At 40.9% G+C, this 16,424-nt stretch overlaps 1 protein-coding gene across 1 annotated transcript in view; it reads left to right on the forward strand.

Moving 5' to 3' along the window:
• Nucleotides 1-781: 781 nt before the first annotated feature.
• Nucleotides 782-16,424, forward strand: part of TMEM54 (transmembrane protein 54) — a 22,079-nt gene continuing 6,436 nt past the window's right edge. Inside the window, exons 1-4 of the mRNA XM_018564500.1 lie at nt 782-905; nt 12,766-12,947; nt 15,696-15,755; nt 15,917-16,105. Coding sequence (XP_018420002.1) covers nt 893-905; nt 12,766-12,947; nt 15,696-15,755; nt 15,917-16,105 — 444 coding nt within the window. The 5' untranslated portion in view covers nt 782-892. The remainder of the gene's footprint in view (nt 906-12,765; nt 12,948-15,695; nt 15,756-15,916; nt 16,106-16,424) is intronic.

The raw sequence follows: 16,424 nt of genomic DNA on the forward strand, positions 1-16,424 counted from the left end.
GTGTGTTGTAAAGTAGCCACCGCTCCAAGCTCACTCCCGTGATGTACTACAATCTGACGTTTAGTTTACTCATTAAGTTTCCTCCACTCTGGAACTGGAAAAATCATAATTACAGTCCAAACCTTCCCCTAAAGATCAGGCAGGAGTCCGTCACAGCCTAGTCCACCTAGGAGGAAACTAGACACACCTTGATTCTTAGGGACTAGCCATAATTGATCCACCAAGTACTTCATGAAAACTCTCTTGAAGAGGAACTCCTGATGGGGAAAGTTGAAAGACCCAAAGGCCACAGAGCCTCTCACAAGACATTAGGACAGGCCCTGTAGGCACCCACACCCTCCATCATCTGTGGGTGAAAAATACTCTTCTATAAGTGCTATAATACATAAGTGCCAGTGCGAGACAACGCAGGCCTTCATTACTGCAATACACTGTAACACATAGGTCAATGGTGCATTGTTCTAAAGTGCCATTCATTTTGAATGTAACTCCAATGCACGTGTGTTGCAAATCACTATAGCGCACAGATGGGATCTTTACATTGTGGTGCAGTACATTGAAAAATAAACATGTCTGTTTAATGCATTGTGGTGCAATAGTAGGTCTTGCACTTTCATTTACATTTCATGGAAAAGTGCTTTTTTTGCTTCCCTTTGGCCTATTTCATTATAATTGTAATTGTCGTATTGTCACTTATAACCCTACTGATAACACAGAGACATCCTGTGCTGATAAAAAAAAAAAAAGAAAAAAAGCCAGAATCCAGGTGGAGCTTACAAACCAGTTTGACTGGTTGGAAGCTGGAGCCGCCCATGGAGGATCCTGCCGAGAGAAATTTAGAAACAAGGGACATGGATTGAAGAGAAAATTGTGAGAAACATTAACAAGAACCATGTGTGGACCCAGTAAGTTGCCTTTTATTGATAGTGATAACATAATCTATTGATGCTGATTTAATACTGAAGAGAATAATGTGATACCATTATGATAAGTTACACTTCCACACACATACCTAACATACTGAACACTTCAGTGAATAATGCCGTGTCTTGTTATATTTGTTTATTGTACTCTGATGTCTGCTTTGCAATGAGTGGACATTGCACTTCATTATTAACAAGCCCAAGGTTTACCTTTGGCTCACTGGTTACAAGGATGCCCATACCAGAGCTAACTGAAGCATCACATGCAGGGGAAGGGGTTCATAAGGGTACAATGTTGAGAGGTTTGGCTGAGAAATTCTCTTTATCATACATTTTTCAGCACATTTGAAAATCTTTGTGGTTATATATTCATCATTGCATGTTCTATGGAGATAGGGCATTGAGACTTTCTGTGTGTGTATACTGCACTTCTACATCTGAGTAGGGAAGAAGATCCTGGTGGTTATGAACCAGATTTCTCACCATTCTTTGCTCACTGACATCTGAAAATTCTCTGTACACCACAGACACTAGAAATTGTTAAAATGGGCTGGTGGGATCTGACTGTTGATGATCTGTACAGGGCAACTCATCCCTGTGGAGGAGAGTGATCCCAGTTTAGTCCCAGTTCTAGTTTGGTAAAGGTATGCAATACTAATTGGACACATTTTTGCTAACACTATGGCCACCAACCCGTGTTGTCTGCTAGTGCTTCATAGATGTTAGATCATTGCCTGGGCTATTTGTAAAGGTAGTGATCAAGATACGGTCATTGAGTGTGTACAGGACCTTTAAGGCCCCATTTACACTATAGTGCAAATTTATAAAGCAGGTAGTCTAAAATTCACTGCAGTTGAATCTTCCTGGTGCATGTCTTTTAAATGACAGTGCGTCATTCAGCACCAGTGAATGTTTAATGAAAGTTACAGTTACTGCTTTATAAATTTCCACATATGTGTTTTGCTTACGTGTGTTTGAGCTCAGTTACAGCCTCTCCTTTTTGCCTGACAGCATAACAAGTAAAGAATATGCCTTTATTATTACTTACAAAAATCTGACTGTTCTAGGATAGGAAAGGTTGGGGATATAAAAAACAATGCTAGATAAAAAGTCTTAGTGGGCAGTATGTGCAGGAGAGATGTATGGAGGGTTTGCCAGCAGGCAGCATTTACAGGAGAGATGTACAGTGGATTTGACAGCGGGAAGGATGGACAGGATAGGATTGTAAATGGTATAACAGGGGCAATATATGCAGGAGAGGAGAGTAGAGGGTATAACATTAGGTAGTATATGCAGGTTAGGAATCTAGAGGGTATTACAGGGGGAATTATGTGCAGGAGAAGAGTGCAGAGGGTTTGACAGTGGGCAGAATGTGCAGGAGAAGAGTACAGAGTATGACAGTGGGCAAAGCACTTAAAGTGTATGTAAACCACTGAGAATAAACTTTTTATTTTCTCCCTTTAAGTCTGCTAAATGTACGATTGGAAGCATTTCGTTTTATCTGTTTAATAAGTGCACAAAAGCCTGTTGATCTTGTCAGAAATTCTGGGCTGTCCTGACCACATTTCATGTTTTATTTCAAGGAGGCTGTTCCCTCTGTTCCCACCAGCGCTGTCCATTCCAGACCAGACCGGACAAATACTGCTTGTCCTATTTTGTCTGGTCTGGAATGCACTGGAACGCATCAAAACACATAAAAACGCACTGGAACGCACCTGTAAGACCATTTTAAGGTTGACAAAAATTCCAATTGCGCTGAAATCACGGTAAAATCGCTGTAAAAATGCGGCAAAAACGCAATGCACTATGTTCCAGATCTGGTCTGGAAAATGGTGTGAACCCAGCCTTAAGCAGGTTATTAGCAGAGACTGTGTCATACACTGCAGGAACAGTGGAAGTGGTGCTAGGGATATTGAAGATCGGGCAGGGCTTTGTTGCTGTAGAATGGTGAAGCTGTCATCAATATCGGATCATGGGTCAGAGGAGATGAGACTGATTTATGGTGTGGTGCACTGAATAAATGTGTCAGATTACCCAGCATGCACTGAAAACTGAGAAGTTAACACACATGCGCTGGCCACAAAGGTGCTATTATACATGTGCTAAGGACTGCAGTGCTGGGGGTTAGCACACATGCTGGCGATTGGCTGATGAGGGGTACTAGCAGCTGAGCAATTCATCCACATAAGCAGAAGACCAAATCATGAATGGGTACATGTATGTGCAGAGTGCTGAGGGGTTAGTTTACATGAGGTGGGTGTTTAGGAATTAACATACATGCCAGGGGACTGAGCACCGAGAAGATCACACACATGCCTGGGGGCTAAAGCTGGCCATACACCTGGACTTTTTTTTCTCTAAACGAGAACAAAATACTAATCAGCATAGATATGGAAATCTCCCCTGCTGGGCTATTGTATTCTGAGAGCTAATGCCCACAGCTGTCAGAATACCAGAACAGTTACTGCAACTGATTGACTTTTGTCAAACGGAGTGATGCTAACAGTGCCCCCCACAGCTCAAATTTCCAGCAGTTGACGGCCAGCCTAAGCATTAAGGAAATAATGCACATGGGCTGGATGTTGAGGGGTTATCACATATGCATAGATAAATAGGGGTTCAAGCATCTGAGCTGAGGACTGGGTGCTGAGGGGTTAATGCACATACACTGAATATTTGTCACTGAGGGGTTGATGCACATTCTCTTGCTGATGAAAGGAGCTGGTTGGAAAATTCTTGGCTGAATGGAGCTTGCAGCCAATCAACTGCAAGCTCTGTTGGGGTATTCTGACAGTGGCTGGTGGTGTTGATGGAGGAATCTATTATATTTGCTTTGTTCAGCCCATAGGTTTACCTAGCTTAAAGCGGACCTTTACCCATTTCTTTAAAATAGCAACAAACACACCTTTAGAAACGTTTAGTAATGACAATCTACAAACACATACTTCTAGATAATTGCCAGCTTTGTATTCTTTGCATACCTTACTTCTCTTTTCTTCTCCGGTTTTCTGGCAGTGGCCATGTTTACTAAGGGCAAATTATTAGCTCTCCTATTACTTCCTGGATTTCTGCCACATGTGACTAGACATGTAACTAGGACTTGTGATCATGCACATCGTCTCAGGGGAGGAAAATGCCTTTCGCTGAGATCTCATGAGAAGACAGATGAGATTTCCCAGCTATGCTCTGCTGATGACAAGGCAATTCCAGTGTGCAGCGCTTTAATATCCTGTGAATTTTACAGAACTTTAGAGCTTTTTGGGTAGTTTGAACATCATCAATGCTTTTTTCCAGAAAAGTAAGGTAACCTACAGCAACCAATCAAATTTTACTTTGCCAAAGTTAGCTCATTGAACGATTATGATTGGTTGTTATGGGATACCAAAGCTTTCATATAACTATTCCTATTAAAAAAGCTAATAAAAAGCTAACAAGTATCATATCATATAAAAATGTGGTATGCTGCAGTACAACATTTAGTATAGGCCTTAGTGAACAATTTATGGCAAATGGCAGAGACAGCAGCTGTAGCAGTCACCATGTGGGTTAGTCATTGCTCTGAAAAAAATATTTCTGATTGGCTGCGTGGGACTAGTTAAGAATTTCACTTCTGATTGCACTTTGGTCTTTTTTGTTAAAGGCAGCAATGTGAAGATTCTTGCTGCAAATCTATTACAAGAGATGTTTTGTCTAGCTGAATAACGTAGTGTGTCTGCTTGATGTACTTACTATAATAAAAGAGTGTTTATATGCCTTGTAGTACTTACGGCGCAATAAACTTAACACGTGCCTACGGCTAAATTATTCTACAGGGCAGCATAACCTCCTTACCATTACTGTACTCTTTGATCAGCCTTTCAATCTAGCTTTTTGTTCCACTCGTTTTTCCCATTAAAACATTAGTTAAGTGTTGTGACAAAAGGGGATGAGCTTGTTAGTTGTGTAGTTACATACTGAGTTTGCTAGTATTTATATATATATTTGGTACTGCTTTACAGTAGGATATACAGTATTGTAGAGTATATATACATATATTATTAACAACATGAATATAACAGGAAACCAGAAGGTTGCTTGTTCCTTAGATCTTACAAGCTAATAGATTTAGATTACATTTACTTACAGTACCTTGGGCAGCATCAGTGTAAAATGCGGTGTATGTACTATATATTCAGGGATGATCAGTTTGTTTATATCAGGTTATATAAAACCTGATAACTAGGTTTTTTATTGTTATTGATACTTACTGCTTCTGTTACTAATCTCATAGAATCCCATCCCCGTGCAGATGGCAGTTAAACAAATATTCAATTTGTTAACAGTCATGGCCTTGAATAGAACAGTTTGTTAATAATTACAATCTGTTTGTTTTAAAGTTAGATAGAACTGCAACCCCAAACCTTTATAAAAGAGTCTAAACCACTAACCAATCTCACCATCCACAAATATACTGAACCAATATCAGCTGACAGTTCATAAATATTTTTGACAAGTTGACTTAAAGGAGAACTATGAGGTGAGCGACTTCCACTCATCCTCATAGTTAGAGCCGACCTGTGTCAAAGAAGCTGTCACAGGTCGGCTCTATCGATTGGGAAGTGAACAGAAACATGCACCGATTCGCTCACTTCCCGATCCTCTCCTTGCAGAAAGCTTTGACTGTCAGTCACCACTCCCCGCAGGGATTCCCCTTACCTCCTCTCCAATGACTGGAGGAACAGGAGAGTGGGTGGGCACAGCTGGCTCTGCCTCTAGATTGGCAGTGCCAGCTGTTACTCACACAGCTGGGTGGATCTCAACAGTATTGTCGGGATCCGTCCCAGCTGCAGTGCTCTCAGTATATTGCAGGCAATAGCCCGCGATATACTGAGCTTTGGGTCACGGGAGGAGGTTAGTATTTAAATTAAAACATAATCAATTAATTCCACCACATGATAGCAAAACCACACAGATTGGGTTAGACCATTTTGTTTTTCCAAGGCTAGATATACAATAATTCATATAAAAGGGACTTTTATATGAATTATTGTATATCTAGCCTTGGAAAAACAAAAAAAGTCCCTTTTATATGAATTATTGTATATCTAGCCTTGGAAAAACAAAATCGTCTAACCCAATCTGTGTGGTATTGCTATCATGTGTTGGAATTAATTGATTATGTTTTAATTTATTTTAAATCATGTTAATGATTATGTATTAATAAATGTATTTTTAAATTTTATATTGAGAGGGTTGAAATGTTTTTTTAAAGCCCTCTTCCCTCTATAGTTGCACACCTTAAGGTGCCCATACACATTACGACCATCGCAAGACTTTTGTCTTGCGATGGTCGTATGCTTCTTGAAAGCCCGTACGATCTGCCCACCTTGGACGGGCAGATCGTACTTGCGATCATCGAAAGCACGCCCCGACGGGCACCTTTAGAGTGGAATAGTCCTTCTACTATGCAAATATATATTGGGGTGTGAAACTTCATTTCCCTCTATATTTTTACCTGCAATGCACGCCTACTAATGTCAACAACCTTTATTGTTTACCCATCATTTGTAATTGTTATACTGAAAGGTACTTTGGAACAGCTTTTATATGAATTGATGTTACAACAATTCTCTTTGCCTGTTTACCAAGTAAAGCAACAATAAGCTAAAATGATAGCATTTCCAGCTCCTAATCTTATAGTTTACAAAGGTGTCTTAAAGTGACACTAAACTCAGGAGTTAAATCTTACAGATGTATTCAAGTACCTGAACTGTTAACAGAAATGTACCTTATTTGTGTATCACTCGGCTGTAGATCCTCAAATCATCTCTGAATTGGTGCACTGCTGACACTGTCCTTCCTTCTGGAGGGTGGCTACTTTTGTTCCCCACAGTCCAGGCAAACAGTAGTTTTACCTGCCAAAGATTTTGTACTTGTGTTCATCCAGTCCTGAGATTTACACAGCTTTGTCAGACAATACAGCTGCTCTGGTGACCTGACTTTTTTCTACTGCAGGTATGAAATAAAGCTAGGTCAGCTCCCTACCCCCAGCCTGTGACAGGGCAATAACTGAGCATCAGAAGTCCATCTCACTGTCATTCTGCTCTCTTCTCCTGCCAGTAATTTCCTTGTCAGCACCCACATATAAAGCATACTTGATTGACTCCTAGAATTGTCCCTTCCTCTCCTAGTGTTGCTGTACAAAGGTTTACAAGATGCTGATATGGTGGCACGTGTGGTGCGAAGTCACATAAAAATTTTCCAATATTTAATGGTCTATGGGTGGAGGTCTTAAGACAATAGATTCCTCTGCTTGGATATTGAGGTTTAGCTAAACCAGACCAAACACACATCCCCCAGATATGGTCTCACTGATTTAAATGTTCAGAAGACAGACAGACGGATGCCCTGCCTATCTTGTCCAAGTGATCTAGGTGTGTCAGACAGATATCCCAGAATACGTCATCACTTACTTTTAGTGGAAAATAATCCCCTACTAGGGCAAGCTACTCGGAAGCGATGTACTCATCTATGGGAAAGGTTTCTTTTAATTATCTCAATCGCGTGAAGCTATGTAATGGCATTTCATTAAATGATCACCTTTGGGTGTGGTGCAGCTATGACTATGGCACATCTAGAATATGTTCAACAATTAAATAAATCAGGACATATGATGTTCAGGTTATTGCGAGTATTTAAAGTGTATCTAAAAACAATATTTTTTATATTTTGCTTTGAAAAGAGTGGGGAGGGTTGCTCTTTGTGTCCTTACAAGGAAGATTAATTATTTTAATGTATGCTGGTAACAACTAAAAATTGGGGATTTTGCTGACAGTGGTGGCAAGTTGGTGATAGAGGAGGACACCAAGCCTTGGACCTTATCCTGCATGACCCCTTCAGACGCCTCTGTTTATGGTCTCTTCCCTCAGGTCTGTGGGAGTGAGAGCAAGCAGTCCTTCCTGGCTTGACTGGGCTGGATGACCATGTTTGCTATATGGGGGCTTTTAGCCCTTTTTCATTAAATTGCCTTCGTTGTTGTTTTTTTTCTGGAAGCCTCCTCCAATCAGGTGGAGAATTTGGAGAGTACTACCTTGAGGTTTTCTATCTACTTCATAGCCCGGATTATGTTCTGATTGCCATCCAGGGATGTTTTATCTTATAGTCCATCAATAGGACCAACACTTTATAGAACTGAAAAGTGGTAAACATTTCTTCAGAACAGAGATGGGGTAACTCTTTCTTTAGTGAACATGCAGTTCTATGCAAAAGAGAGGAAATATTAATGTTAATGTTCAGTATACGTATTTATCCCGGATGTGCTATGTTATGTCTTCGAAGAAATTATTACTATTTAACAACTAGTTATTTAAACTGTGATAAGCCTAGATTTGTTACTCATACCCGTTTATCTCCTTGTCTGCTTTACCTTGTTGATGAAAATGCCTAATAAAATAAGATTGAACATAAACTGTGATAAGCCTCAGCCAATTCTGGGAGTTAAGCCAAATCAGTATCTTACACCTTATCTATGTATACAATACAGATTGCACTGAATTTCTATATTGCACCCTAATTGTAAGAGAATCAAGTCTCAAATTAAGCTCTATTTAAACATAACCTTTGTATTAATTATTTTCTATGGTCACTTCAAACCCTTAGGGCCCGTTCGTACCTCTGCATGTGTTGTCATTGAGTTGTTGTGCGCCTCTACTATTTTTGACAATGTCATGCACCAAAACACAGTATTCCCAACTATGCGTCATGGTGTATCATAACGTAGATGAGTTTGGTTTTTTTTAACCTACTAAATGTGAATTGGATCAGCTCTGTCCAGTGTAGCTCCATTCTACCCAAAGGTATATATTCAAGTGTGTTAGCTTGAGTGATCCCTTGGAGGAAAGAAAAGAAACAGAAAAAAGAGAAAGGGGAGTTAGAACAGAGTGGGAGAGAGAAAGTGGGGGAGTGGGATACACAAGGTAGAGGTACGTACAGCCCAAACAAGGAGATCGCGCCTGGAAAATGGGGGTCGCGTGAGCATCTGAGTCATCGATTTCCTTATGTAAATGGAATTATTTTTTCTGATAATTGTGTATAGGTGGACATTGCTATCACATGTGGAGCATTCTACCTGTAGTGGCCTTACTGCATAAATCAGGGGTGGCCGGGTAAATTCTGTGCAACATATATGGACATCAATAGAATTTTGTTAGGACTTTATACAACCCCAATTTTAAAAAAGTTGGATCGCTGTGTAAAATCTACATAGAATCAGAATGCAATATTTTGAAGATTTTATAAACCCATATTTTATTCACAATAGAAAATAGAAAACACATCAAATATAAAACTGAGAAAATTTACCATTTTAAGAATACAATAAGGTAATTTTGAAGTTGATTGCAGCAACTCGTCTCAAAAAAGTTGGCACAGGGCCAAGTTTACCACGGTGCAATATCCCCTCTTCTTTTAACAACACTCTGTAAACTTTTGGGATCTGAGGAGAAGAGTTGCTGGAGTTATGGGAGAGGAATGTTGTCCCATTCTTGCCTGATATAGGATTCTAACTGCTCAGCAGTCCTGGGTTGTCTTTGTCGTATTTTTCTTTTTAAGATGCACCAAATCTTTTCAATTGGTGAAAGGTCTGGACTGCAGGCAGGCTAGTTAAGCACCCGGACTCTTCTACTACGTTGTCATAGATGCGGTTTGTGGTTTAGCATTGTCCTGCTGAAATATGCAAGGCCTTCCCTGAAAAAAATGTTGTCTGGATGGGAGCATACACTGCTCTAAAACCTAAATATATCTTCCAGCATGGATGGTGCGGTTCCAGATGTGCAATCTGCCCATTCCATACGCACTAATGCACCCCCATACCATCAGAGGTACAGACTTTTGAACTGAGCGCTGATAACAAGCCAGAAGGCCTCTTTTCTCTTTAGTCCGAAGGACGTGGTGCCCATGGTTGCCAAAAAGAATGTCAAATTTTGATTCCTTCTAACAGTTTTCCACTTTGAGACAGACCATTTTTAAATAAGCTTTGGCACAGAGAAGATGATGGCGTTTCTGGATCATGTTCAGATATGGCTTCTTCTTTACATAGATCTTTCACTTACATTTTGGGATGGCATAGTGAACTGTGTTCACAGACAGTGATTTTTGGAAGTATTCCTAAGCCCATGCAGTGATGTCCATCACAGAATCTTGACTGTTTTTAATGCAGTGCTGTCTGAGGGCCTGAAGATCACTGGCATCCGATATTGTATTCTGGCTTTGTCCCCTCCGCACAGAGATTTCTCCAGATTCTCACATTCTTTTGATGATATTATGTACTGTAGATGATGATATAGTTAAAGTCTAAGAACATTATTCTAAAATTGTTCGACAATTTATAGACGCAGCTTTTCACAGATTGATGAACCTCTGCCCATCTTTACTTCTGAGACACTCTGAGCCCTCGTTCACACCTGAACGTTTTGTAGCGGGTTCTACGCTCGACGAACGCTCTACAAAACGGCCCGTCTCTAACGCTCTAAAAAACGGCCCACGCCTGAAAAGGTACATGTACTACTTTGGGCCGTTTTGTTGCGCGTTTCCATTGGGATACAGCCAAGTAGCCTTCGGAAACGCGCGTTTGTAGCGCTACTTTTTTTACCGCGAATCGCGGTAAAAAGACGCTCGACAGACGCGCATATTCAATACGCCTAGGTGTAAACGAGACGTTAGATGTTCTTTTTATACCCAATCACTGGCGGAATTACCAGGGTCGCAGCGTTCCGCCACTTGGGGGGGCACAGCGAGGAAGAAGAGCCCCCCCCGAGATAGTGCCGCTCCATCCCTGCCGCACAGCCGCCCGCAGCATGTACGGGAGGCTGTGCGGCGGGGCTGGAGAGGCTGTCACTGGTCCCGCAGAATGTGCTGCAGGCACCGCCGGGCAGCACATTCTGCTGTGTGAGGACCCTCTCCTCTTAGCCCCTCCCCTGGCTGCTATGGTATTCTGCACAGCTGACTTTTATTATAATGTAGCTGGTAATATTCTGCATTGATGTATGATGATTATACAGTAATGCAGAATAGCTCCAACTATGTAGGACTGCAAGTCCCAGCAATACATTATAGGGGGGCCGTGGTATTCTGCATAGCTGACTTTTATTATAATGTATTGCTGGGACTTGTAGTCCTGCATAGCTGGTGGTATTTTGCATACCTGTATGATGATTATACAGCAATGCAGAATAGCACCAACTATGTAGGACTACAAGTCCCAGTAATACATTATATTTTTAAGTAGGGATACACCACTGCCAATACTGGGCATTTTCACGAGTACTACCGCAGATACCGGTGTTCTGTCGAGAACGCCAATGTAGTCGAATTTGCTGACCTCAGCATCTGCGCTTGCGCACAGACCAGTATTATTGAGGAAACCGGGATTTATTCACAAAGTATTTTGTTTAAATTGTTAATTCCATCCTTCATTCACTGCCATGGACGGTATATTATTAACGGTCACAATTAACCATTACAAACAAATTCTTTGTAAATAAATTCTTGATTCCTCGTTAATTCCGTCTGTACACAAACGCAGATACTGGGTCGGCGTTCTCGACAGAACACCGCACTAAAATTTTAAACAAGCGGCTGCCTGAGGTCCCGCGCTTGCTGGGGCCCTCGGCAGCCTTCCTGTTAACCATGCGGTGCCATGGCGGTTGGGGGTGGGGCCTTCATGGTTTCTTGCACCGGGGCCCTGAAGGTGCTAGTTACTCCTCTGTACCCAATCATGTTACTGACCTGTTGCCAATTAACCTACTTAGTTGCAAAATGTTCTCCCAGCTCTTCCTTATTAGTACCACTTACTTTGCCAGGTTTTTGTTGTCCTGTCCCAAGTTTTTTGAGACTTGTTACTGCCATCACTTCCAATTACCTTATGTTTTCTTGAAATGGTACATTTTCTCAGTTTAAACATTTGATATGTTTTCTCTTATGAATAAAATATGGGTTTATGAGATTTGCAAATCATTGCATTCTGTTTTTATGTAGATTTTACACAGCGTCCCAACTTTTTTGGAATTGGGGGTTGTAGCCTATCTGTTCCCTTCTAATAGCCATTCAGGTCAGAGAGAAATTTCTAGTATTAAAAAATTCTGGTATTTGTGTGCTACCCACTGTTATTTTCTATTAACCTCCTTCACCCTCTATCTATCCCAGTGCACCTTCAGTGTTACCTATAACTCTACATCCTCATCTCCTCTTCCTGTGGGGGTCCCCCAAGGCTCTGACCTTGGGCCCCTTCTATTCCCCATCTACACCTCTTCCCTGGGTCAGTTGATAAACCTCCAATGGCTTCCAACTTTTTGCTGAAGACACCAAAATCTATCTCTCCACTCCTCAGCTCAACCCTTCTATTTCCTCATTGCGTCCCTAATCTACTCACTGACATATCAAGGATGTCACACCACTTCCTCAAACTAAATCTGTCCAAAAGTAAGCTTATAATATTTGCTCCTCTCCGTGTCCCCTCCCCGGACTTCTCCATCACAATCAACAGCACTACGATCAACCCCTCCTATGAAGCCAGGGTGCAAGGTGTAATCCTTGATTCTGAGCTCTCCTTTCAGCCCCACATGTTACAATTCCAAAAATGTGTTTATCCCTGCTATTCAGATAGGGCAACTCAATTATTATATATTACGATCTTCTTATATTATGATCTTCTATATCTGATCTGATAATAGATGTACATCTATATCTTTGGACAGCAAGTGATAGAAATTAGTACTGAAAATGATTTCTGATGTTTTCATAAAGTTTTGCTTTATTTTATTATATGTAACCTTGTTTATTTGTAACTTTTTACTTTCCTTCACAGGGGCCCTGGATAGTTCCCAGTATGGAAAGGTCCTGATGAAAGTTGGTCTTGCACTGATTGTGATTGGACACCTGAATTTTATCGTGGGGGCTATTATACATGGATTAGTGCTGAGACATGTTGGACGCCACTCACTACATTATTCTGTCACCAACATCATTGCCGTGGCATCTTCGATTCTGGTAGGCACAAACATTTATATCCACCTATATGGAAATGCATGGTGTGATTATAGCTACACTGATTGTATAATAACCTTGAAATACTTTTTCTGGTCTTCACTATCCATGAGAAATTATCCATAAGAAATTATAGTTTATAAGCCTAAAAGTGTATAAACTTTTAGGCTTTTGTTCCCCCCCCCCCCCCCCCCCCCCTTCCTTTTTTTCTGCTGCCCTATGAACTGGAACTGGCACTGGATGTCATTATAGTAAATACCTGTCCACATGAATAAATAGAACCTTATATTTGTATGTTTGCTGCTGCTTGGTGCTCCCAGGTTTTTGGTTTTAACAAGTAGTCTATTCTCCAGCAGGGGTAGTTATAATTGTTGTTGGGCTTACACAGACATTAGGAGGTATGAGAGAGAGAAACAAGTAAAAGGTATAGGACTTATTCCTGTGAACATGTGATTTTTTTAAATGGGTAGTAAGTAAGTGAAGACATTCTCTAGGACAGTGATGGCGAACCTCGGCACTCCAGCTGTTTTGGAACTACAAGTCCCATGAGGCATTGCAAGGCTCTGACAGCCACAGACGTAACTCCCAGAGGCAGATGCATGTTGGGATATGTAGTTTTGGCACAGCTGGAGTGCCAAGGTTCGCCACCACTGATCTAGGATGTGCAATTTTGCTGAGGAGCAGAAAATGACCAGAGGTACATCACTTCCTCCTCTATTACACAACATATGATTGCTTGGTTTATCCTGTGGAAGATTTCAAGAAGAACTCCAGGGGGAAAATGTTATTAGTCCTTGCAGTGGGGATACCCCCCACAATGCAAGAGTTAACTGCTCGTTTGTATCTAGATACTACAAAAAAAAAAAGTTATACACACCCGATCATTCCAGGCAGCTTGTTCTAAGACTGGTCCCTAGAGCCTCTCTTTCCCTGCTGTGCAGCAGTCTAAGAATCTTTGTGTCATCACATTCCATACAGTGTGTATAGGCGTGAGGACGCTGAGGAACATTCCATCTGTACAGTGGAGGTGGAGACATGCTTGAGTGACTGGAGAAGCAAAGGCAGTTCGAGTGATTATAACTTTTTAGCACCTAGACAAAAAGGAGTAGTTAACCCCTGCAGTGCCAATGTAGCCCTACTGCAAGGGTTAATACATTTTCCCCCCAGAGTTCTTTCATTCTTTAAGGAGGAGGAGCTACCCGTGCCCGATGCCCGCGCACCTGACAAGGAACAGCCCCCCTGGGTCCCTGACAGCCTTACATCACCAAGTGCAATGCAAAGCGTCGGGTGCAGTGGTGTAAAACATGCCGCCACTGGACTCTAGAGAAGTGGAGACGTGTTCTCTGGAGTGACGAATCACGCTTCTCTGTCTGGCAATCCGATGGACGTGTCTGGGTTTGGCGGTTGCCAGGAGAATGGTACTTGCCTGACTGCATTGTACCAAGTGTAAAGTTTGGTGGAGGGGGATGCGCTTCTGGAAGAATGGTCAAACATTCCCATAGACACACTTCTGAACCTTGTGGACGCCTTCCCAGAAGAGTTGAAGCTGTAAAGGTTGGGCCAACTCAATATTGAACCCTACGGACTAAGGCTGGGATGCCATTAAAGTTCATGTGTGTGCAAAGGCAGAGGTCCCAATACTTTTGGCAATATAGTGTATATATAGCCTGTGATAGGTCTTGTCTTTTTAGTAATTTGTTTTCTTAACAGTTATAAATAATCCACAGCTGTTACCCTGCTGTAAAACACTTTAGATGATGTACAAATGAGAATAATAATAACCTCAATATGTAACTAACAAACTCAAAAAACTATCCCTTTCTATCATACCACTTCACTAACGTTTTAATGGGTAAAATGAGTGCAACAAAAAAAATAAAGAGAAAAAGCATACAAAGAGTAGGGCACTAGTGAAATGTTACATTGCCACACATGTAGCCATAGGCATTTGTTGTTTAAAGCATGATAAGTACTCTTGGCATATGAATGCAATTTTAGCATAGCAAGCAAATCACATTATTCAGTTGAGCAAAGCATCTTCTAGCAGTAGACATGAAATATCTGTATATTTGCACTGAGAATGAAAGTACATAAGAGAGTAAACAAACTCATGCGCATTCCCTTAGTGTGTTAGCGTGCCACTGAAAATGAATGGCATCTCAACACGCTAATGTGCGTTAACATGTGTTGCAGTAACGCTTGTGTGAAAAGGCCACTGAACTGAACGTTCAATTGAGCATGAGAATGTTTTAACTTTTTTTTTTCCCTTTACATACCTGGAAGTCAGAGTTTGTTTGACCTTGGCTGCAATCCAATGATGGATGGACATTACACAGGCCTTATATGTGCCTCCAGTAGCACTGCCAAATGACAACACCGCCTGTAGTCCAGAGGACTACAAGGTTTGTGGCTACGGCTGCCTGGGCACCAAGCAAGGGTTGAATGATGCCCAGAAGCAGGATGGCCACTACTGGACCATACAGAGTTTGAAACTTAAAAAAGAAACACTGGGCGCCTTTCCTGGTGCAAATAATCCTTTTGTTTAGAAAGATTAAAAGTGATAAATGGTACTCACAAAAGAGGTGGATAAAAAGCGAAAGAGAACAACAATTGCAGCAGATACTTTATATCTTGTCCACCAAAAGACATCAGGGCTCTATTTGTATATACAGTACCTCAAAAATGTGTAATATTTTTAGCATTTTCTTTTTACAAATAATGTTTATCAGTTTTTTCTCTTCTGTCCCTCAGACTATATCCTGTGGAATAGTTGCAATTGTTCTCTCACGGTACCTCAAAAAAACTACCCTGGTAAGAAAGAAAACGTGACCCTCAGACTATGTTGGCAAGTGATGAAATAGCTGGCGTTATGATGCCATTTTAACACTTCACTAAATATGTATTGTAATTTTGTATGCTACTATGTATATATTGTATGTATTTTACCACTGAGCTTGTGTTGTGTCTTACAGCGTTGGGCAACACTACTTCTTAGTATAACTAACGCGGTGCTGTCTGCTGCCAGCACAGTAGGCATTGCAGTTTCCGTTGTTATGACTGTGGCTAATGGAGGTCGCACACTGCTGTCTTCCTGTACATTCACCCACCTGCAACTTATCCAGATTTCCTATGAGTGTCCTTTCGATCCTACAAGAATCTATGTAAGCTACAAACTATGGTTTGCTAAAAAAAAATTATATTTTTTTATGTATTGCATAAAATAAATTGAGTTAAAAATAGTTCTATTCACTTATTTTAGTGTAAAGCAGTTTTTTTTACATTTCTATACATACTGTGTCACTGCTGGTGCAAGGCATGCTGGGTTCTCAAAAGCAGAAAGCCCAACACAAGCAACTTCAAGGCACTTGGTTAGTTAGACTTTATATGTAAGCAGCAGACAATAATATGTGAGACTGGTGTTAAAATGATTTTATCCATTATGTCCCATCTTGAGATATACAATATATATATATATATATA

This window comes from Nanorana parkeri, unplaced genomic scaffold (genome assembly GCF_000935625.1).
Source record: "Nanorana parkeri isolate BGI_ZX_2015 unplaced genomic scaffold, ASM93562v1 scaffold757, whole genome shotgun sequence".
Taxonomy (NCBI): Eukaryota; Metazoa; Chordata; class Amphibia; order Anura; family Dicroglossidae; genus Nanorana; species Nanorana parkeri.